The 22,421-nt window shown below is 59.9% G+C and overlaps 1 protein-coding gene across 1 annotated transcript; it reads right to left on the bottom strand.

Annotated features, from left to right (window-relative positions):
* Positions 1–1,746: 1,746 nt before the first annotated feature.
* On the bottom strand, positions 1,747–16,730 carry CCDC88B (coiled-coil domain containing 88B). The gene is made up of 27 exons (NM_001192279.2): positions 16,671–16,730; positions 16,195–16,340; positions 15,928–16,039; positions 15,774–15,843; positions 15,630–15,688; positions 15,447–15,530; positions 15,225–15,368; positions 14,882–15,027; positions 14,678–14,759; positions 14,365–14,523; positions 13,695–13,841; positions 13,297–13,405; positions 12,752–12,888; positions 11,318–12,439; positions 7,865–7,992; positions 7,670–7,787; positions 7,038–7,133; positions 6,795–6,935; positions 6,226–6,482; positions 5,755–5,898; positions 5,355–5,541; positions 5,055–5,200; positions 4,729–4,827; positions 4,370–4,536; positions 3,605–3,811; positions 3,401–3,469; positions 1,747–2,237 (listed from the first exon to the last, which is right to left on the bottom strand). Exons 1-27 carry the CDS (start codon positions 16,728–16,730, stop codon positions 2,182–2,184), a joined length of 4,392 nt encoding a protein of 1,463 aa, NP_001179208.2. The 3' UTR covers positions 1,747–2,181.
* Positions 16,731–22,421: the final 5,691 nt, after the last annotated feature.

Raw genomic sequence — 22,421 nt, 5'->3', positions numbered from 1 at the left:
CGCGGCGCAGGGGGCTGCCGCCAGGAGTGTGCGCTCTGGGACCCCGGGCGACCTTCCTGGGGACCTGGGAGTCCCCCTTGGGAGCTCTGCCTGGGGTTTGTGGATAACCCGGAGCCTCTGTGGGGCGGACACTCCCCAGCCAGGTATCCGCCCCAGGGCGGTAAGTCCACCGCAGGCTGTGCCCCAAGGGGGTGGGAGGCCCACTCTAGTGCTACAGAGCCGCCTTCCTCACCGGGGTGCCAGCCCTAAGGGCAGCCAGGCAGCTCTGTCCAATTCTTAGCCACCAGTCAAAGTGAGGAACTTCATACAGATCACAACCCTCTTGCCTGGTTCTTCTTGATCACTTCTTGACTGCAGCAGATAGGGGAGGGGATCTGTCAGTCCCCTTGACAGATGAGCAGCGTGAGGCCACAGGCCACCTCATCCAGCTCTGGCCTCCATAGCCCCAGCCCTGCACACCTCACTCAGTGTGTCTCTTTGCTCTTGGTGCTGGGCAGGCTAAGAGGGTCCCAGAAGCCACGTGGCCCAGCCCAGCTTCCGGTCTGTATTCCCTGCCGCAGCGAAGCCCTCTTCCTTGCGGACTTGCCTTTGCAGGGGAGGCCTGGCTGGGGGCAGGCACCCTGAGGGCCGGGCCTTGTCTCTGGGCTCCCCCTACCCATGAGGGTGCCTACAGGAGGCACTGAGAGGGAGCCCAGCCCGGCCTCCAGCAGGCATGGGCAGCCCGTTTTCTGACCGAATCTCTCTAGAGCGAGCAGACCTTTAAAAGCATCTCAGGGAACTCCCTGGTGGTCCAGTGGTTAGGGTGTGGTTCTGTCCCCCGTCGTCCCCAAGCCTGGTACAGAATGGATCCCAAAAAGGGATGTCGGAGCCACATAGGGGTGCCCTCCCCCCCATCAGGCTCAGTGCCCTTGGCCACCCGGTCCTCCAGAGCCTCATCTCCCTCCCTGACAGCTGACGGGCCACCAACGGTGGGACGACCATCAGAGCCCCCACCCGGAGGCCCTATGGGAAGGGGGCTTCTAGCCGCTCAGCCCCCCTGGAGCCAGGGGCTGTCCACTCCCATGTCACCGACCTCAGAAACTGAGTCTGAGAGGAGGGCAGAGCAGCGGGTGACCCCCAACGGGAGGGCTGTGGAAACCCAGTGAGTCAGGCTACATAGGTCACCCTGGGGAGGCAGGCCTGGCCACCCCTCCCAGCTCTTGCCACCCCCGGATTCAGGCTGCCTCACCTCAGCCCGGCAGCCCCACCCTCCTCTGGGCGGCCCCAGGTGCCCTGACTCACGTCCTGCCGTCTTGTCACCCAGCCTAATTGCTCCCTTCCCCGGCGTCAGTCATCCGAGGCGCTGGTCAGAGACCCCGGCATCCCTCCCAGCTCCACAATAGCGCCTCCCCCACCCCAGGCTGTAAACTCTCTGGGGAGGCGCTCAGCCCCAAAGGGGTGGAGATGAGAGGATGAGGAGGCAGGAAGCAGTAAAAGGAGAGAAGAGGGGACAGGGACAGGGTCGGGGCGGGCCCTCTGGGTATTTCACTGCCCCTACTCAGGAGCCCAGGCCCAGACCCCCACCCACTGCTGGCCGCTCAGAGCCTCCCCGCCAGCCCAACCGGCCCCTCCCCTGAGGAAAGCCCTTTGCTGCCCCATGCAGGGCAAGGAAGCCAATAGCCACCAGGCCCCTGTCAGCAGAGAACTCCAGGCCCCGTGTCCCTGGCAGCGAGTGGCTCCTGGCTGTGGCCGGTAGACAGAGCGGAGTCACTGGTTGCACCCCAGCTTTATTCTCCTGTGCCTCACATCTGAGCCAAGGTTCAGAAATGGACCCAGGTCACCGTCCCCAGGGAATGGTCCTTGGCTCCCCTCCTGGGCCGGGCTGGGGGCTCTCTTGCCCACTCCCGCCTGCCTCCCTCAGCTGGGAGTTTCCCTGGGGACTGCCTCCTCAGGGAGGGCTGCAGGGCCGAGCCCCAGCAGGGAGCTGTTTGTAGGGGCCAGCCGTCCCCCCTGTCCACAAACTCGTCCCAGCTCCAGCTTGGGCCCCCAGTGCAGGCCATGGAGGATCCAGGGGCCCAGGTCTCCTTGTCCAAGGACTCGCCATGAGTGCCCTGCCTCCCCGCGTTCTTGGGCTGCCTGGGGTCCCCACTGAGATTCCAGTGCTGAGAACACTCCGCTCCCAAGCTCTCCATCCATGCAGTGTCACTGGCTGAGAGAAGGGGCGAGAGTTCGCTTCTCCGGTTCCTGCACCTCGAGGCCTGGAGAGAAAAGCTCAGCTCAGGCTTACCCTCTCCAAGGGGTTCCCAGCCGCCTGGCCGGGCCTCGAACATACCAGGCCTTCGCTTCAGCTCTTCCCTCTGCCAGGAACACCATTCCCCAGATACATGAACAGAACACACCCTGACCTCCAAGCCTTTGCTTCAGCTTCACCTCCTCTCGGAGGCCTGCCCTGAGCAAGCTACCTGACCTTGCCACCTGCCCACCCGAGGCTCCTGATCTCACCCACCCTGCTCTCTTTTTTTTTCCAAGGACACTGTCACCTTCTAATACTGTAGGGCTGAGCTCCCCAGGACAGGACTGGGCACCTGAGATGTGGCCAGTCTGAACTGCAATGTGCTTGGGTGTAAAATACCACTGGATTTCAGACTTAGTGTGAAAAAAATGAAATATCTCATTAAGGATTTTTTACACTGACTACATGTCTAAAATGGTAATAGTTTAGGCATACTGAGTTAAAATATATTAATATTCTAATATTAATATATGTGGTGATGTTGAAATATATTAATATATCGATATTAATATGTACTTATAGAGTATATTGGTGTATTGATGTATAATTTATTAAATGCATTAAATATATACAATATATAGTATATTAAATATATACCATATGTTTATATAATATATTAATATGCTAATATTAATTAACTTTACATGTCTCATTACTTCCTCTGATTACTTCCAGGGGTTTCCCTGGTGGCTCAGGTGGTAAAGAGTCTGCCTGCAATGTGGGAGACCCCGGGCCCTGGGCCTGGGCCAGGAAGATCCCCTGGAAAAGGAAATGGCAACCTACGCCAGTATCCTTGCCTGGGAAATCCCATGGATGGAGGAGGCTGGCAGACTACAGTCCACAGGGGTCGCAAAGATCCTCTGATGAGGCTACCTAAACATTTTAAATTACACGTGGAGCTCACGTCATAGTTCTATTGGACAAGCTATGGTAGATAATTATTATTTTTATGCATATCATGAGCTGTCTCCCAGCTCCCCATACCAGAATGTTCTCTGTTATATTCCCAAGTATCACATCACCTGACATTCCAGAAAGGCTCATGGTCAAATGAGGGAATGGGTGAACGAGGCCTGCCAGGGGCCCAGGAAGGGCAAATACCCGCTTTCCTCCCAGGCCCCCACTCACTCTCTCCGTTGGCATCTGCTTCGTGTTCCGCCAGGGTCTCGATGGAGCCGCCCCATCCCACGCCAGGTCCTGAGGGCACAAGGTGGCCACTGGGCCATGAAGGCCAGAACAGAGGCAGCAGGGTGGGCGGGCAGACACAGGAGCCAGGAGGGAAGCCCCCTCCCCCAAGGAGCCAGTGGGCCCCCAGGGACCCTTCTCCCTCACCTTTGCCATGGGAGCTGGGTGCCCCCAGGGGCCCTGGGCGCCGCTGTCGGAATCGCTGCCGGGGGGTGTCCCCAGGACTGAATGATTCAGAGCTTCGCCCCACGGGGAATCTTGAGCTGAGTTTTCGCCGCTGCCCACCCGCCAGTGTCTCATCCCGCAGACACAGGGAGCTCTGTGCCCGGCGCATGGGTGCCGGTGAGGGGGACCCTGCAAGAGGCACAGGCGGGGGGAGGTGTCTGAGCAGTGCCGGGAGGGCTGGGGGGAGTGGGGCCGGGGGGCGGGACTGGCAGGAGGAAGCTGCATGGGCGCTACAGGGGACAGGCGGCTGCAGAGATGGGGGCTGGGAGTGGGGGCGGGCAAGCTTGCATGAATGGAGGTGGCGACCGGAGGCAGGACCCTGTGCTGGCTCTGACACTAACTCACTGTGTGACCTTGGGCAAGGTGCTTCCCCTCCCTGGGCCTCGGCTTCCTCGTCTGCTGTCTGGGATAAGTGACCTCTGACTAAAGTCCCCGCTGCTCCGAGATCCTAGGCACCGCTCTGGATGGGTAGGACCGGGTGGGCGGCAGTGCGGGCGGGAGGGAGGTGCCAGCCGAGAGGGACGCAGCAGGGACCCAGGGCAGAGAGTCACCGGAACCATCTGATGCGGGGAAGGGGGGGGCGGGAAGCTGCAGCAGGAAAGCCCAGTGGGGGACACGTGCACAAGCCACACAGGAAGACCAGGGGCACTGGCGAGCCCCTGGGGGCAGGGCGGCCCCCAGACCCACCTGTCCCATCCGCCTCCCTGCCCTCAGGGAGCTCCGTCTCTGAGGGGCCCCCCAGGCTCTCCGTGCTGCCAGCCCCATCGGCCCCCAGGCGCGGCCCCCCATGGGGGCCCCCCTCCCGCCGGGGCCGCATCAGCCTCTTCACCTTGTCTGCCAGCCAGCTGCCCTTCCTGGGGGCAAGAGGGCACAAGAGGCGGGGTCAGGCCAGGGAGGAAGGAGGACAAGAGGGCCATGTTGGGGGTCGCAGAGGCCAGGCCAACCCTCACTCGGGCCTGGACCCGGGCTAGGCCAGGGCTCAGAGGGCAGGGCAGGGGCGAGGTAGGGAAGACCTCCAGCCCACCAGGGTGGAGGGGCCCGCTCACTTAGTCCGGGGCAGGGGCCCAGGCTCCAGCACGCGATACTGGTCCATGATTTTCTCCACCAGCTTCTGCTTCTCCCGGCGCAGAGCATTGAGCTGGTCCCTGGGAGGATGGGGAAGGAGGAGGTGGACTTGAGGCCTGGGCATGAACGCAGGGTACACCCTGGTACACCCCTGCTGGTTAAACAGCAACATGCCCCAGGATAGGTTGATACACCGTGCTGCCCGAGCCCCCGGGAGGGTCAGCCTCCTCTTTTCCCCAGGCCTTCCCAGGGAATCGCCCCATAAAGGTCCCAAGGGGCAGCCACGCCAGCCCCCGCAGCCCCTCACAGGTACTCGCGCTGCTCTCGGTGCAGGTGGTCCCGGCTCTCTAGGCTGCGCTCCAGGAGCTCCCGGTTCTCCCGGCTCAGCGCCTGCACCTCGGCCAGTAGCTGCCGGTTCTCCTCTTCCTGGGCACTCCGGAGCTCTGTCAACAGCTGTCATAGGCAGACAGCAGGACAAACAAGCAGGGGCTGTGGGGGACGCTTAACCGGGTTCAGGGCAGCTGCCTTCCACCAGATCCTGACTCTTTCCAACCCCACCCTCCCCTCCAGCCACCCTCCCTCCCCAGCCACCCACCCCTCACCGCACCTCACACTGCGTGGTCAGCCGGCAGGCACTCAAGTCCAGCTGCTGGTTGGACTCCCGCAGTCGCTGGCTCTGGGCCTCCAGCTGTGCCCGCTCCAGCTCCAGCCTCGCCAGCCGGCCCCGCAGCTCCCCACGTTCCCCCTGTAACTCCCCGCGCTCCCGGGACACCTCCGCCAGCAGCATCTGAGCCCTGCAGAGGCAAGGAGACCTGCTCTCCAAGAGGAACACCCCCACGCCCCGCCCACCTCAACTGGGCCCTTCATGATGGCAGAGGAACCACAACGAGGAGTGGAGGCAAAGCAGAACCCCATGGGGAAAGGGACTAACTCACTATCAACCCACTTTGCAGGTGGGAACACTGAGAACTGGCCCAGGAGGGGAGGGGCTGTGCCCGGGCTGGTACCTGTCATGCTCACTCTGCAGCCTCCGGAGCTCCTCCTCCAGGCCCCGCTGCCGATGCCCATCCTGCACCAGGCGTTCACGCTCTGCCAGCAGGGCCACCTCCTGCGCCTCCACGTTGGCCTTCTGGGCCTGTAGCTGTTCATGCCTGCGATGAACCAGGGGCTCAGGGGGCTGCAAGGACCAGGGGCCAGGGCAAGCAGGCAGCTGGACCATCTGGAAGTCCTCCATCTCCTAAGCATAGGCCCCGGGGGGCAAAGCCACAGGGCAGAATGCTGTGCTAGGTGCCCACCACTCTGGACCACCGATGAAGCCCCAGGGTGAGCCCACCCTGGAAGTGCAGAGAGCCCTGCCACACAGAAGGGCACAGCCAGGGAGAGGGGCCTGCTGGTGGTTCCCAGGGAACAGGGAGCCCGCTCTGGGCGGACAGGAGGCGCCCAGGAGAGAAGCTGTGAGCTTGGAGGGGGGTGCTCACCGGCCCTGCAGCTCCCGATGGGCCAGCTCCAGCGCCCGCATGTTGGCCTTAAGGTCGCGGTGCCGGGCCAGAAGCCCCTCCAGCTCAGCTTCCTGCCGCCGCTGCAGCTGCGCCAGGGCCTCGTGGTCCCGCAGCAGGGCCTGCTGCTGCCCGCGGGTCTCCTCCTGGGAGCGCCGCGCTGCCTGCACCTCCTCCTCCAGCAGCCCCAGCCTGCGGTGCAGCTCCTGGCCCTGGGTCTCCAGTACAGACTTCTCGGCCTAGGCCAGAGGGGAGAACGGGGTGGGGGGCTGCTGTGGGGGGCATCCCAGGCCGGAAAGGGGGGTAAGGGATGGGGGGCAGAAGGCAGAGGGCGGAGGAAAGGAGAGAGAGCCGTCGGGGGGTGCCAAGGGCCAGTGGCACAAGGCCAGGATGGGACAGATGGAGCTGGGGTCGGGTCAGGGAAAGCCAGAGGGACGGATGGCCAGCCGTGGAGGGGAGGGCTGGAGGCGGGGTGAAAAGGGCACTGATGGGGGGCTGGAGGTGGGCAGGAGCGGGGGACAGGGGGGAGGGCCGTGGGGGGCCGGGCCCACCTGCAGCCGGCTGCTGTTCTCCTGGGCCCGCTGACTCTGCAGCAGCAGCTCCTGGGCGCGCCCCTGCAGGCTCCCCAGCTGCCCCTCCAGGTGCTGCAGCTGGCCCTGCAGAGCCGCCTTCTCGGCCGCCAGCGTGGCATTCTGTTGAGGGGTAGGGAGGGGGGGTGATTAGCAGGGGGCCGGATCTCCGGGGCACTGCTCCCTGCCCCCCCAGCCCCACGCCCACCACAGCCCGACACTCACACTGCGCTCCACCTCGATGAGCCGCATGCTCTGGGCCTCCGTGCCCTTGAGCTCCGTTTGCTCCTGGGGCCCCAGCCCTGCAGCGCCCTGGCGCAGCTGCAAGGAGAGGCCCGGGGAGGTCACACAAGGGCATCACAGGGGTCTGGGGGCAGCCCAACAAACCTCCCCTGGCAATCCCACAGCTGTCGGCCGGGCGGTCTGCTGGGGGCCCACTGGCTATGTTCTTGTCTCCGTCCCAGGTGGACAGCGAGCCCCCTGAGGGCAGCGGCAGCCTGGTACGGGGCCCGCATCACACCTGCGCTGAGCCAGTGTGCAACAAGGGAGTCAGAAATGATTCCTAACATATGACTGTTGGCGCTAAGCTCAGGAAGTGGTGGGGCCCCTGCAGGAGAGACACAGCAGGTGCCTCAGAGTCAAGCTGCCAGGCTCAGTCGGGTTGCAGAATGGAGGCAACAAGGCCCGGGCAGCCTGGCTCCCAGCACAGCGCTTCTTCCTACAGACCCTGAAAGGGCATGCAAGGCAAGCGACTGGCCAAGAACCGAGGGGTGAGATGAGGGGGGGCCCTGAAGTACCTACCCGAGTATGGAGACAGGGGTGGGCTCAGGCCCCAGGAACCCGGGTGGTGGCCTCACCTTGAACAGCTCACCCTCCAACTGCAGGGCCCTCTTTCTGAGCTCCGTCAGCGCCTCCTCCTTGCTGGTGGCTGCCGCCTGCAGCTCAGCTTCCAGCCGCTGCTCCAGGCCCTGGTACCTGCCGGGAGAAGTCTTAGCACCCAGCCCTCCCCAAGTCTTTACCTGCCCCTCTCTGCCCCTTGGGTAGTGCCCCACCTCTGGTGCTGGAACTCCTGTTCCCGCAGAAATTCCTGGCGTTCCAGGGCTGCCCGCTCCAGCTCATTCTGCAGACGCTCCAGCCGGGCCCCCAGCTCCCGGCCCCGCACCACGGCCTTCTCCAGCTCCTGAGGGCAGGCAGAGCAGGCTCAGGGCCAGAAGGGTAGACCGCCACCCTCACCAGGCCTGAGCATCAGGAGACCTGGCCTTCTGTCCTTGATCTGTCACCCTGAGCAAATATCTTTAAATCTCTGGGCCTCTACTCCCCCATCTGTAAAATGGGAGCAAAGCCTGATGACCTTGCAGAGTGCATATGAGAGAGCCGGGGATTATAAGCCTGCCAGGGAGTGAGGGAAGCCCCTGGGCCAGGGCTCAGAGACACTCGCTGGGCACATGTCTTCACCTCTTTGAATCCATGGTTCCTCATGTGCCCAGTGACAGCTAGATGCTCCCTGCGTGCTGAGGCCACACAGGGCAGGTGAGGGGAAGAGGGGCTCAGAGGCGGCGGGTCTGGAGAGTACTCTCAGCCACAGGGGGATGGCCACAGAGAGCAGGAACCTGGTGAAGGCCAGGCCTAACCACAGTGGGAGCTGGGAAGGGGAGGGCCAGGATGCTTGCTGCTGGCCAGGCCTGTGGCGGTTGGGCCATACCATTGAGGAAGTGGGTAGGAGACCCGCTCTGGCCTGTGGCCCCCGTCCCTAGAGAGGTAGGTCAAACCATTCTGAGGTACAGGGTGGGGGTGGAGGGGCTCCAGCAGGATGAAACCATGGGGAAGGGCCGACCACGACAACCGCCCCCCAAGTCCTGCCCTTGGAAATGGAGCCTACCCATCTTTGCTCTGGTCTTCCTGGCTTAGCAACTCCATCCAGGCCAGCCCCCGGGGTCACTGCACTTCCAGATACCCTTGGCCACTGCCTCTCGCTGAAAAACTAAAAGTCCCACGAGGCCCTGATGCCCACAGCCCCCAGCCACAAGAGCCCCAGGACAGAGATCAGGCAGAACAAGGATGCCCACGAAGACCTGCATCTCAGGCGGGACCCCTGCCCTGCCCCCTCCAGGCCCCAGCCACAGCCCCCAGGGCCCCACCCACTGTGCCTCTGCCCCCACCGACCCCTGCAGCGGGGAGGTGCACTTGGACAACCCCATTGGCCCCTGGTTCCCTCACCTCCCTCCCCTGGCCAGCCACCTCCTCCTGCACCACGCCTAGTTATCACCAGGAACTGCTCCACCAGGAAATCTCACAAAATTCCCCTTTGTCCTTAATGTCTTCCACCCTCTTGGTCCTCAGAGCCAGCTCTTTTGGCCAGCCAGCCCTACCGGCTCTTCCCTACCCACTGGCTGGCATTCCCTCTCCACTGATTAAGCCCATACTGAGTGCCAGGCACTGCCCCAAGCACTCTACGTTCATTATCTTACAGGATCTTGTGACATAGGTATCATTTTTATTCTGGTTTTACAGGTAAGGAAACGGAGACTCAGAGAGGAGTAACTGGCCCCAAGCCACACAGCTGAGTAGGGCAGCTGAGCTATAACCCAGATCTACCTGCCAGCATCTCTCAGCTCCTACAGAGTGGACCCCAGAGAGAAGCTCTTGGCCTTACCCTCTCACCCACACTCTCTATTCTCACACGCCCCAGCCAAGCCAACAGCAGGTTCCTGACTCCTCAACATCAGGAGGTGTCTCGGAGCAAATAACTTCTCCTCTCTGAACCTCAGTGTCCTGCTCTGTGTAACAAGGAAACTGCTCAGCTTCCAGAAGATTTGATACTTCCCAAGTGGTACCAGTGGTAAAGAATCTGCCTGCCAATGGAGGAGATGCAAGAGATGCAGGTGTAATCCCTGAGTTGGGAAGATCCCCTGGAGTAGGAAATGGCAACCCACTCCAGAATTCTTGCCTGGAAGCTTCCATAGACAGAAGAGCCTGGCGAGCTACAGTCCATGGGGTCACAAAGAGTCAGACATGACTGAACACACATGCGTGCTGCAGCATGCCCTCGCCTCAGCCCTGGGCTGCACTGGCCCGAACGCCCATCCCCTTGCCTCATGGTCTCTTCTGCTTCCCCCGAGGGGCCTCCAGACCTGCAGATCTGACCACTCTACTCACATTATACCCTCCATTGACTCCTTGTCACCCTCGTGAAAACAGCTGCAACTCCTTCCTTTGCTGGGAAGGAAGATGAAGCCTTGCCCAATAGGAAACCTGCTTAAGGAAGTCTTCATGTCACCTCGCTCCACTCCCTGCCTCACACTCCACCCCTGCAAACAGGCCTGCTCCTCCTCCTGGCTCATTGCCATTCTCTCTCCTCCTCCAGGAAGCCTTCCCTGATGAGCCCCAGCCTGAGTCCAGTGTGCTTCCTAGACCCCTACGGCTCCCCGCACAGTCCTGTCTCCACCCCAGACTGTGAGTGAGTGTCTCCCTGAGGCTGCAAGTGCTGGCTGCCTAGTACAGGGCTGGTGCCAAGAAGATGCCAGCAAACATGCTCGAATGAATGAATACAGGGGTTTCCAGGTTTTCTCTCTCCTCCAACCCCCATCCCAGCTCCGGCCAGCCTCACCTGCCACTTTTTTTTCTTTTTTTTTTGCCACGCCATGCAACTTGCAGAATCTCAGTTCCCTGACCAGGGATCGAACCTGTGCTTCCTGTACTGGATGCACAGAGTACACTGGGCCACCAGGGGATTCTCTCACCTGCCACCTTGACCACGGGCACTGCCTTCGTATAGCCCCAGGTCCCCTTGTACACCAAGGTGACTCTCCCCAAACCCAGCATCACACAGGTCGGCCTACATCCTTGAGTGAATTTCCCTGCCTGGGGATGAAGTATCAATACCCACAAAGCTGGCCTGACACACCTCTCCACCTACTTCCACATCACCCAGGCTCCTGAGCATTTCTAATACCTTCAAGTCTTTGCACTAGCTGTTCCCCCTGGATGAAATATCCTTCCCCACCTAGTGAGATCTCGATCTTTCCTTAGAACCCTCCCTGAAGCCTCCCTGCCCTGACCCTGGCATCAGTTCCCGTTCCCATGGATTGCAAAGCATTTTACCCATGACAACCAATGTATCCTGAGCCTTTGCCCACCATGAACTAGATTCTTCACACCATTATTTCCATCGGCCTTCCAAAGCCCCCATAAAGCAACTATGAAGAGCACCCCCATTTTACAGAGGGAGGCACTGGGGTGCAACTGAGTAAACCACCACAGTCAGAGAGCCAGGATTTGCACCCAGGCCATCTAGTTCCACCTCCTACAGCCACCCATCAAAGGCAGGGGACATCTGCACCCGGCCCAGGCCAGGTGCGCATTTGGGAGGCGGGAGTGGACTTTGCCCTTCCCTCTCCAGCCCCAGCTCAGTGCTGGGTACTCGGTGGCTGCCGACGAAATTAATAACCCCCAAACCCCAGCAACTGGCCTGGAACCCTGTCTCCTGGCCATGACCCCCGCCGTACCTCCTGGAGGGCCTGCCTCTCCCGGCGCTGCGTCTCAGCCTCCTCCAGGTGCCGGCGGCCCTCGGCCTCCAGCACGTGCAGCCGCTCCTCGGCCTCCTCGGCCCGGGCCCGCAGCCTGGGCGCCTCTCGCTCCCACTGCCTCCGCTCGCGGCCGGCTGCTGCCAGCGCCTCCGCCAGCGCCTCCCGCTCCCGCGACGCAGCCTCCAGCTCCCGGGCAGAAGACTCCACTGCCTCCCGCAACCGGGCTAGCTCCCGGGCCTGGGCCTCCACCTCCCGGTGGGCCTCAGCCTCTGCCCTCCGGGCCTGAGCCAGCTCCTCCGAGAGGCGGGCAGCCTCCGTGCCTCGGGCCTCTAGCCTCCGGGCCTGGGCCTCCAGCTCTGCTCGAAGGGTCTCAGCCTCTCGCTTCAGCCGCGCCGCCTCCTCCTGGAGGGCCTCCCGCTCAGGGACACCACTGACCAGGATCTCCTCGGGGGCCCGTGCCTCCCAGGTCCGGACTTCAGGAGCCCCTTCCAGTTTCTTCTGTGACTTTCGTTGGGTTGCATCCCCGACCAACCCCCCCAACCTGTGTTCATGCTCTCTGGCCTCTGTTTGCCCCTCAGGTAGGTCCAGCTTCTGGTCTAGGGTCCCCTGCTCCTCCAACCGCACACACAGGCTGGTCTCCGAGGGTCCCGGCTTGCTCTCAGGGTCCTCCTGTCTCACCCTCAGGGCCTCTGGCACCGACTCCCCAGTCTCTCCTCCCAGAGACAGCTGGGCCTGAATGTTAACCTCGGGACCCTGAGGTGGGGTCACAGAGGCAGGGGTCCGGAGAGGGGCTCCCAGGCCAGCCTTCTTCGGGAACTCCTGTGCCTCTGCATCGGGGTCTGACTCCTGGGGCATGGAGTCTGCAGGGACCACGACATCCGTCTGCAGAGGCTTCTCCACCACCTGTGGGTCCAGATCAGATGCCGATGCCTCAAGAGCTGACTCAAACAGCAGGGGAGTTGGGTCTGAGGCCTGGGAGCCTTCGTCCGCTGCCTGAGCAGCCAAGGCCTGGGGGCCGGGGTCTGAGGTCAGGCAAGTCTGGGGAGCTAAGTCCGGCTCTCGAATCACCGAGTCTTCATTCTGCTCCTCCAGTAGGGGGGGCTGAAGGCACATGAGTTCAGTTCAGTTACTCAGTCGTGTCTGACTCTGCGACCCCATGGACTGCAGCACACACGGCCTCCCTGTCCATCACCAACTCCCGGAGTTTACTCAAACTCACGTCCATTGAGTTGGTGATGACATCCAACCATCTCATCCTCTGTCATCCCCTTCTCCTCCTGCCCCCAATCCCTCCCAGCATCAGGGTCTTTTGAAATGAGGACACAGGGTCTTTTCATGAGGGCACATGAAAGGGATGGTCAAACCCAGAGGAGGTGGCCAGGAAGGGCCTGCTGATGGTTGGAGGGGACTCACCTGGCCACCTGGCTGCCTCTGCAGCACCCGAAGCAGGCCTCGAAGCTCCTGATTCTCCCGCTCCAGGGTCTGCAGCCGCCCAGCCTCTGCCTCCCTCACTTCATCATGTAGCGAGGGAGCCACTCCGGGCAGGAGTTCTAGGGTGTGGGAGATGAGGTCAGCAAAGTCCACTCTGCTCCCTTATGACTCCTCATATACACCCCTAGCCCTGACACCAGACCTGGGGGAAGGGAATGAAACCAGAAGCCAACCCCACTATGAAAAAAAAAAAAGAGGGAAAGTGTTAGTTGCTCAGTCGTGTCTGACTCTACAAACCCTTGGTCTGTCCCCCACCAGGCTCCTCTGTCCACGGGATGCTCCAGGCAAGGATACTGGAGTGGGTAGCCATTTCCTTCTCCAGGGGATCTTCCCAACCTCGGGATTGAACCTGGGTTTCTTGCACTGCAGACATTCTTTACTGTCTGAGCCACCAGGGAAACCCCAATGGCTACAGGGGAAAAAGAGGCAGCTCCCACCCACAGACCTGCCACTGGGGCCCCGCTCACCCTCCCCAGGGGAGCCCGGGGGTGGCTCCAGGCTCCGCTGAAGCTCCAGTTCCAGCTCCACATTCTCTTCTGCAAGCTGGTCCACCTGATGCCGCAGGGAGTCCAGCTCCTGGAGGGGAGAGCAGGGTCAGGCAAGCCCTCCCCTCTGTGGCCAGGCCCAGTGTGGGGGCTAGAAGGTCACTGGAAGGAAATGGCAACCCACTGCAGTATTCTTGCCTGGAGAACCCCATGGACAGAGGAGCCTGGCAGGCTAGAGTCTGTGGGGTCGCAAAGAGTCGGACACGACTGAGTGCACACGCACGCATAAACAGAGGAAACAGGGAGTAGGAGTCAGTGATCACCAAAGAACCCTAGGGACCTCTGAGGTCACGGACCACTGAGTGGCCGGGGGGTCTCACCGCGTGGGCCTCGCCCAGCCGGGTCCGCAGCAGCAGGTTCTCGCGCTGTGTCTCGTGCAGCCGAGCACAGCGCTCCTGAGCGGCCTCCAGCTGCTCCTCCAGCAGCGCCTTGGAGGCCTCCAGAGCCCCCGAGAGCGCCCGCTCCTCCTGGTGGGGAGCAGAGAGCCGGTGGAGGGATGCCCCCCTCGCCCCGCACTCCAGGCTCCCCTCCCCATCTGACCCTACACCCTAGTGGCTCTCCAGGCCCCGCCTCTCCCCTCCATCTGCCCCTCCCCCTCCAAGTTCTCTCCAGGGACCCAGCACCGGGCCCCGCCCTTCTCCTGTGTAGGCCTTGCCCCTTCTCAAAAACGGCCTTCCAAGATGGCATCCTTCTAGGCCCCCACTTAGCCCCATTGCTGGTGCTTTAGACGCTGCCTCCCCTACCGTTCCCACCCTCCTCTCCAGGACCTAGCCTTGCTTAACACTTCCACCTTGCCTACCACTCCCCTCCACCTGCCCCATCCTCCAAAGGGCCTATCCCCAGACACCCCCTCACCCCGTTCTCCTAGCAATACCTGGGGCCTCCACCAAGGCCTGACTCTCCGCCAAACTCTCCTCTCTTGGCCCACCCTGTCCCTCAGAGGCCACGCCCACCCTATGCCCAGCCCCGCAGCCCCGCCTCCCGCCTCACCTCTAGCCGGCCCTTGCAGGCCTCGGCCGCCTGGAGGCGCTCTCGGCAGCGTCGCAGTTCCTCCTGCAGGCGGGGCAGGCGGCCCGCCCGTTCCCGCAGCGCCTCTGCCTCCTCGCGGTACAGCTCCGCCCGCTTGGCCTGTCCCGTCAGCGCCTGTGCCTGAGCCAGACGGGTGCGGAGCTAGGACCGGCCACCCGCCAGCCAGAGGGATTGGGACGGGAAGGAACCGGGTTGGAGGAGGCAGGAGGACGGGGAAGGTGCGGGGAAAGGGTTAAGGAATGCCCCGACCATGCCTGGGGACATCTGAGCGCACCTCCTGGCGGAGCCTTCGGATTTCGGCCTCCAAGCCCTGCACCTCCGCTTGGGAATCCAGCAGCAGCTCGGCTTTCTCCTCGCTGGAGGGAAGGCACGCAGGAGGGGGTCTGGGGACCTGCCCCTTCCAGCCCTTTTCCTCCAGGCCTGATCCCAACCGGGACCCCATCCTGCCGCCTGCCCCCAGGTCCCTCCCAGCACTCACAGCTCCTGCCGGAGGCGCCGCAGCTGGGCCTTGGCATTGGCCAGCTGCAGGGCCAAGTGGTGCGAGGCCCCCTCCGAGGGAATCTTGGCAGGAGCCTCAGGCAACAAGGGGGCAGGCTCCCGGTCCAGCAGCAGTTCGGCCAGCCGCTGTGGGAGGTCAAGGGTCAGGAGCAGCCCCTCCCAGGACCCCCACATCTGTCCCCAGTTACCCAAGCTGAATCTGGCTGTTGCAGCCCTGCAGACCCAAGACCCACAGCCCCAGCCCCACACCTGGACCCCAGTGCCCCCTTCCCCACATGTCTGGATCCCATGGTCCTCCTGTTCCTTGGCCTGCCGCCCCCTACCTGGGCCCCCAGGTCGCGCTCCCGTGCCAGCTTCAGCAGGGTCCCCATCAGGCTTCGGGACAGCATCTCCAGCTCCGGAGGCGCCAGCTCCCCAGGCTCCGGCCCAGTCAGCGCCAGCACCAAGCCTGCCCCAGGCTGGGTCACCTGGAGTCCAGGGAGAGCAGTTCAGCCAAAGAAGAAGAAGGGGGCAGGTGTCCCGGAGGGCAGCCCAAGTCATGGTACCTCCTGGATGGCAGCAGCCAGCTCGCTCTGGACCTCCAGGCTGAGGCCCTGGATGTGGCGGATGAACAGTTCCCGGTGCTCGCACTGCAGGGGGGCGAGGAGGGGGCGGTGAGACTGGTGCCAGAGGGCATCCCGCCACCTCTGCAGCCAGACCTGGACCCTGCCCTGCCCTGTCCCGCTCACCTGCACTGACGCCCCCAGCAGTAGCCTAAGGATGCCTTCCAGCTCCTCCACCGCCTCCTCTGCAGGGCACAAGCCACAAGGGGTTAACGGGGAGGGACAGCGGGTAGAAGCAGGAAGGGGTGGAGGGGAGGTGGGAGAGAGTACCTGAGAAGGGGTCAAAGCCCAGCATCTGGAGGTCTGGGGGCGGCGACAGGATCAGCAGCTGCAGCTCCTCCTGGGGTGGAGGGGGTGGGTGATAAGAGATGGGCCTCCCCCCAGGGGGTCTCCTGGGCTCAGCCTCCACCTGCCGACCCCTCACCTGGTAGAAGTCCCTCAGTCGGCCCCACAGGTGGTTGAGGTTCCACAGCCGCCAGGCTGCGGGGCCGTCACGGCCCCTTATCATTCTAGGGGCCCCTCGGGAACTGGGAGCACTGTGAGCACAGGGGCAATTGTGGAAGCGGAGATGGAGGACCCGCCTCCTCTGAAGCCGGCTCTGCCAGGCACCCCTCAGGCTCCTCCCCCTAGGCCGCCTGGCCCCCTCCCCTCACGCCCCACCCACCCCAGGTCATCCTCTGATGCCCCTTACATGATGCCCAGCACCCGCAGGAGCAGGGCCCCATCGCTGAGACGCAAGAACCTCTTCTCCGGACACAGAGGCCCCTCTCCTTCCTCCTCCTCCTCCTCCCCCTCCGGCTCCTCCGCCTCCCCCACCAGCCCGGCTAGTCCCAGTGCCTGTGGGAACACAAAGGAGTCACCTGGCCTGCCCAGGTGCAGGGGGTGGAGACCCCCACCATCAAAGTGAATCCGGAGCCCCTCTGACCTGCCGCCCTGCACCCACATAGTCCCCTCCCCACCAGTTCCCTGAATGTCAGTGGCCCTGGGTCCGGACTCCTTTTCCTGCCCACAGCTGCCTGGACTTCTCTGTTCCCACTTGAGGCCACCCCTCCCCTCAGCCCCTTCCCCCCCGACACCCCACTCTGCCCTCTCTCCCCCCACCCCCACACCAGCCCCTCCCTGCTGCTCGTTTCCTCTCTCCAGACCCCCCTCCCACTGCCCCCTCACCCAGGTGGCCAGGCTGCCACTCAGGAAGTCTCTGATCCTGGGCCCCTTGCCCCCATCCATGACGGGGTCAGGGTGTTGGTCCCACTGCGGCAGCTACACCTGCCCTGAGAGGAAGAGGAAGTCCCCGAGTGGGGGATCCCAGGCCCAGCCACAGACACCCTGTACCGCTTCCTCCTTCCGGGTGCTGGCGGGCCTATGCACCCCCAGAGTCCTGCCTCAGCCCCCCTTTCACCACTCCACATCCTCCCAGCATCTCGGGCAGGGCCGCCCCAGAGGTCAGCTGGGGAAGGTGGAGTCAGGGCCACCCAGGAGCAAGGCCCACCACTCTCCTGGCTCCATGGACAATGGCGGGTGAGTCCTCCCCTTATGTGGGCCTTGGTTGCCCAACTTGAAACCAAGAGAGTGACCTCAGCCCTGCATCTTCCAGGGCCCCAGAAAGGGTTCCAGGCCTTATATGGTGACTCTAGGCACCCACAGTGCATCTTCCAACTTGCCTGGCTTTCCTTTCTCAAACTTACCCAAACCACCCTCCCAACCTGTGACTCTTGGGAGGGGCTGCCTCCCACATCAAGCCTCCTCTGAATCCCCACCAGAAGTGAGTACCTCTCCTCAGACCCCACCCTCCCCCAGCCTCTTTATATACCAGACTGAGATAGGACATCTACTCCATGTGCTAGTGACCTCACAAGCCTTGATTTCCCATCTGTAAAAGAAGTGGGTTAGAATCCAGCCTCTGAGGGACGCAGTTCAATGCAGAGACCAGCCGCATGTCTTGGGGATAAACCAGGAGGATACCCCAGTTCCCCCACTGCTCACTAGGGGGCGCCGCGTGGGACACTGCTGGGTACCAAGAAGTAGTAAAAAGTCATGTTGTCCCTGCCCCCGGGGGATGCACAGCACGCTGGGGAGACAGCTATGCAGAAAGTTGCACACACACCCAAAAGGTAACGTTGCAGCTGTGCTACATACACTGACAGGTAAGGGATTTGACTTCAGTGGGATGATCAGGAGACACATGGTGGGGGAGGAGGGCAGTAACAGGGCAGCTGAGATCAGGGATGACTGGGTTAAGCAGGTGACGTGGGGATGAAGGAAGGGCATTCCCAGAGGCCCAAGCAGAATGTGCAAGGGTTCTGTGGCAGCTGGAAGTGTGAAGTCCAGAAATTATTCATGTTTCATTGATTTCCAGACACTTTATTTCTCACATTTCAATCTCTAAAGTCGGGTTACATGGTAGAGTCGCTGGCTAGCTGGTGGCAGTCCTGACATTGTTGTCATTGCCTGCACGTGTCTACACTCCAAAAGCATCCAACCCTGCAGAAAGGGCGTCAGCAGCCTGGAAGAAAACCCTGGAGACAAGAGCAGAGCACTCTTAACCCCAGGCTCCAAATGGTGCCGGCTCCCAGTGGAGGGGAACCAGACTTGTCAGCAACACTCCCAAAGCAGGAATCCAGAGTCAGCTTGCTCTGCTGTCCTGCATGGCTGGCTTAGGACTCCAATGGCTACTTGTGAGTTTCTGCCTGCGATGCAGAAGACGGGGGTTCAGTCCCTGGGTAAGGAAGATCCCCTGGGGAAGGAATGGCAACCCACTCAAGTATTCTTGCCTAGAGAATCCCGTGGACAGAGGAGCCTGGTGGGCTACAGTCCATGGTGTCTCAGAGAGTCGGACAGGACTGAGACTAACACTTTCACACTTTCACTTATGAATTGGGAGGGGGGGATGGTGGGGAACAGTGCTCTCTCGATTCTGGATACCTCACAAGAGGCGGTGACAGGGAAACACCAGACATCCCGCCTCAGATTCCAAATGTGAAGGAGTTTCCTGAACACCATAAACTACTTTGCTTCTATTTTCCTTTTTATGTGTGCATTCGAATTATGTATGATGAGAATCTATGTCTAAGGCAAAAAGAGCTCCTTCGGGAGGTATAAAATAAAGAGTCTAATGATAAAAGAGCCTTGGGACATAGTTAACTGGCAGCATTCCTCTGTTCTTTAGTGGCAGCTTTTACAATTGTTGACATTCTGGATTTGCGGGGTCATAGTGAAAACATGGGCTTATCACGAGCCAGTCCTGATTACAAGTATTTTACAATTACTGACTTATTTGCGTAGGACTAGGTTATGAAACAAGGATTGTGGATTATCTCCAATTCACAGAGGAGGAAAGCGAGACCCAGAGAGGTTAATAACATGCCCAAAGTCACACAGCTCTCAGGCTGTAGCCTGACTGGGCAATGGGAAACTTAAGAGAACATCTAGTTGTTTAAGCCTCCCTAGAGGCATCTGGAAATGCAGATAATCCTCACAGAGGGCTGTTAACGAGGATTCCACGGGCTGGTGCCCGGCCTAAGCGTTCATTAAACGGTCCCTGGTGTGATTATTATCTTTAGTGTTAATAATATCAAGTATCCATCCAGATTTGACCCTCTGCGAATCTTACACCTATACGCATCCCTCAGGGATTCCAGCCCAGGAATCTCTCCAAAGCGCCTGCTCTGGGTTAGCCAAGCGTGGTACTGTGGTAACGGGGCGCCCGCAGCCAAGGGCCCCTGCCTTGCTCAACACTCTGAGTCACACCCTTCTTCCAGCCTCCTTGGAGGCCTGGGCCGTGTCACCCCATTGCTCTCGATGATTGCTCTCACATTCATCACCCTGGACATGCCCGGCTGCACGTCAATCTCTCAGTCTGGCTCTATGACTTGGTTCAGCTGAGTCAGCCAGAGGGAGGTTCACGGGGGAGGAAGAAAGTTCATCAGCAGACAGCAAGATTCTGGGATTTCAAGGCTTAATTAACCACTGAGGGATGCTCATCAGAAGCTGGCTATCCTCATCCTTAGGCTAGCTTCTTCCTTTAAAAAATTGTTCAGGGACTTCCCTGGTGGTCCAGTGGTTAAGGATCAGCCTTGCAATGCAGGGGACATGGGTTCAATCCTTTTTTGGGGAACTAGGATCCCACATGCCCTGGAGCAACTAAGCCCATGCGCCACAACTAAGAATTGATGCAGGCAAATAATATTTTTTTTAATGTTTTTTAAAACAGTGTTCAGGTGCATGATCAAAATGTAAAGAAGGATTTCCCTGGTGGCCCAGTGGCTAAGACTCCATGCTCCCAATGCAGGGGACCTGACATTCAATCCCTGGTCAGAGAACTAGAATCCCACATGTCACAACTAAGAGTTCACATGCAGCAAATAAAGATCCTTCATGTGGCAATGAAAACTGAAGATCCTTGCATGTGCAACCAAGGCCTGGTGCAGCCATGTATATATATATATGATATTGCAGGAGGATTCTTTACCGTCTGAGCCACCAGGGAAACCCCCACTATATAGATATAGATGTGTATATGTATATATGTGTGTATATGTGCATGTGTGTATATATGTGGTATATATGAGTTTATATGTATGTATGTGTGTATATGTGAATATGTGTGTATATACGTGTATATGTATATATTCTGTATACATGTCTGTGAGTATATGTGCGGTATATATGCGTGTATGTCTATATGTATATGTGTGTATACATGTATATGTATATATGTGTGTATATGTGTGTAATGCATGCGTGTGTATTTGTGTGTATATCTGTATATGTGTGTACCTATATATATCTCAAGAATACATTAGTATAGGGAGAAAAAAATTAAGTCATTCTCCCCCTCATCACGCCTAACCCCAGTCCCCAAGGCCCCGTTAGCATTTTCTGTGCTCTTTCGGAGAGGCAGCTGCCCAAGTCTATCAGCTGTGTTCACGACCACACGTGGGTGAGCACCTCCATGCTTTGAAATATATTTCCCAATCTGCTTCTCTTCTGTTCAGAACTGTTGGCCTCGGTCTTTTGAATGGCTGCATAGTATTCCATGATGTTATCCCATCATCATTTCAACTCTCTCTTTTTAAATTAATTTGCATTGGAGCATAGTAGCTTCACAGTGTTGTTAGTTTCTGCTGTACAGCGAAGTGAGTCAACCATACGCATACGTAGATCCCCTCTTTTCGCATTTCCTTCCCGTTTAGGTCACCACCGAGCGCTGAGTAGAGTTCCCTGAGCTATACAGTAGATTCTCATTAGTTATCTATTTTATACATAGTAGTGCATATATGTCAATCCAATCTCCCAATTCCTCCCATCCCCTACTTTCCCCCTTGGTCTCTATTTCTGCTTTGCAAATAAGTTCATCTGTATCATTTTTCTAGTCAACTGTCTCTTATTGACAAAGATTTTAAACATTTGCATCTTCGGGGCCATAATGACTGCTCTTCTCAAATATCTTTTTCTGGAGGTTTTTAAGGGGGTTGGTGCTCACTGCTGCCAACATGTGGACCCAAGAGACAGGCAAGAAGCAGAGACAGACAGATGCACGAATGGGCAACATCATCTACTGCCTGCAACCTCCTCCCTTGGGACTCAGCTTCCCCAGCTGCACAGAGGAGGACCCCCACTCCCCTCTGGCTTTGAATTCTCTGGGTATCCCTGGTCCGACCCCAAAGGCCAGAGGCAGGAGCGTTCTGGAGCTCTGGGAAGTAGAGGCCAGTGAGCCCAGGGCAGCTGGCAACCAGGTTCAGCCAGAGCCCAGGACCGACCAGGGCTGAGTCAGAGAGCAGCTTTTTCTCCCTGCCTGTGGCAGGCCCAATGCCCTGCCTGGCACCCCAGCGGCTTGGCTGGGGCCCAGCTCCCTGGCCAGATGGTAAGGGCCCCAGGCTCAAGAACTAAAATCCTAAAACAGCCTCCAGGGACTTCTGGGCACCTAGCCCTCTGGTGTGGGGTCTGAGGGATGCCCTCCTTCCCACCCAAGTGTCTGGGAAGGGGTGGTTTTCCCACTGTGCATTTAGGGGTGGAAATAGCCAGAGCTGGACAAGAGCAGAAATGCTCAGGGCTGTGGCCCAAACGAGCTGCCCAGGTGGGAGGAGGCAGTGGGAAGCCAGAGCCAGGGAGGTGAGGTCCAGGGCCACCTGCCAAGCACGGGTCAGGTGCCCAGGGACTCAGAGTGCGGCCCCAGCACTGAAGAGGGCCTGGTGCAGCCCAGCCCCCACTACCTGACCCTCAGACAGTTCTCCCTGCTCTCCCCAGGGTGCCCCCCCAACTCCTGGGGGCCCTGCCTTGCCCCAAGCCTCTCACCATGCCTGGCTCCCACATCAAACCCCCTGGTAGACGCCACCCGTGCCCAAGGAGCTGCTGGGAAACACCGACCGGCTCATGACCCTTCCACTGGACTTTGAGTCCATTTCCAGAATTTCACCATGACCTCTGAGGCCCTGCAGAACAGCCCCAGCTCGACACCCGACCCGCTCCCCCACCCACCTCCTTAGCTGCACACCTGCTCCAGCTTCCCCAGTCTCTCTCTCACCCTCAGCACCTTTGAGTTTGCTGTTCCCCTAAAGAATCTGCCTGCCATGCAGGAGACACTGGTTCGATTCCTGGGTTGGGAAGATCCACTGGAGAAGGGATAGGCTACCCACTCCAGTATCTTTGGGCTTCCCTTATGACTCAGCTGGTTCCCAACCCAGATTGATCCCTGGCTTGGGAAGATCCCCCGGAGAAGGGAAAGGCTACCCACTCCAGTATTCTGGCCTGGAGAATTCCATGGACTGTATCGTCCCTGGGGTCGCAAAGAGTTGGACATGACTGAGCGACTTTCACTCTCACTTTTCAGCCTGGAACAACCCTGTCTGCCCAACACGTGTGCACACCCTCTGCCTCCCCTGTCTTGCTCCTTCTCACCCTACTGGCGTCCTTAATGGC

Source organism: Bos taurus, chromosome 29 (genome assembly GCF_002263795.3).
Source record: "Bos taurus isolate L1 Dominette 01449 registration number 42190680 breed Hereford chromosome 29, ARS-UCD2.0, whole genome shotgun sequence".
NCBI lineage: Eukaryota > Metazoa > Chordata > Mammalia > Artiodactyla > Bovidae > Bos > Bos taurus.
Note: the sequence above shows the minus strand (reverse complement) of the source record. Positions and strands in the feature narration are given on the sequence as shown.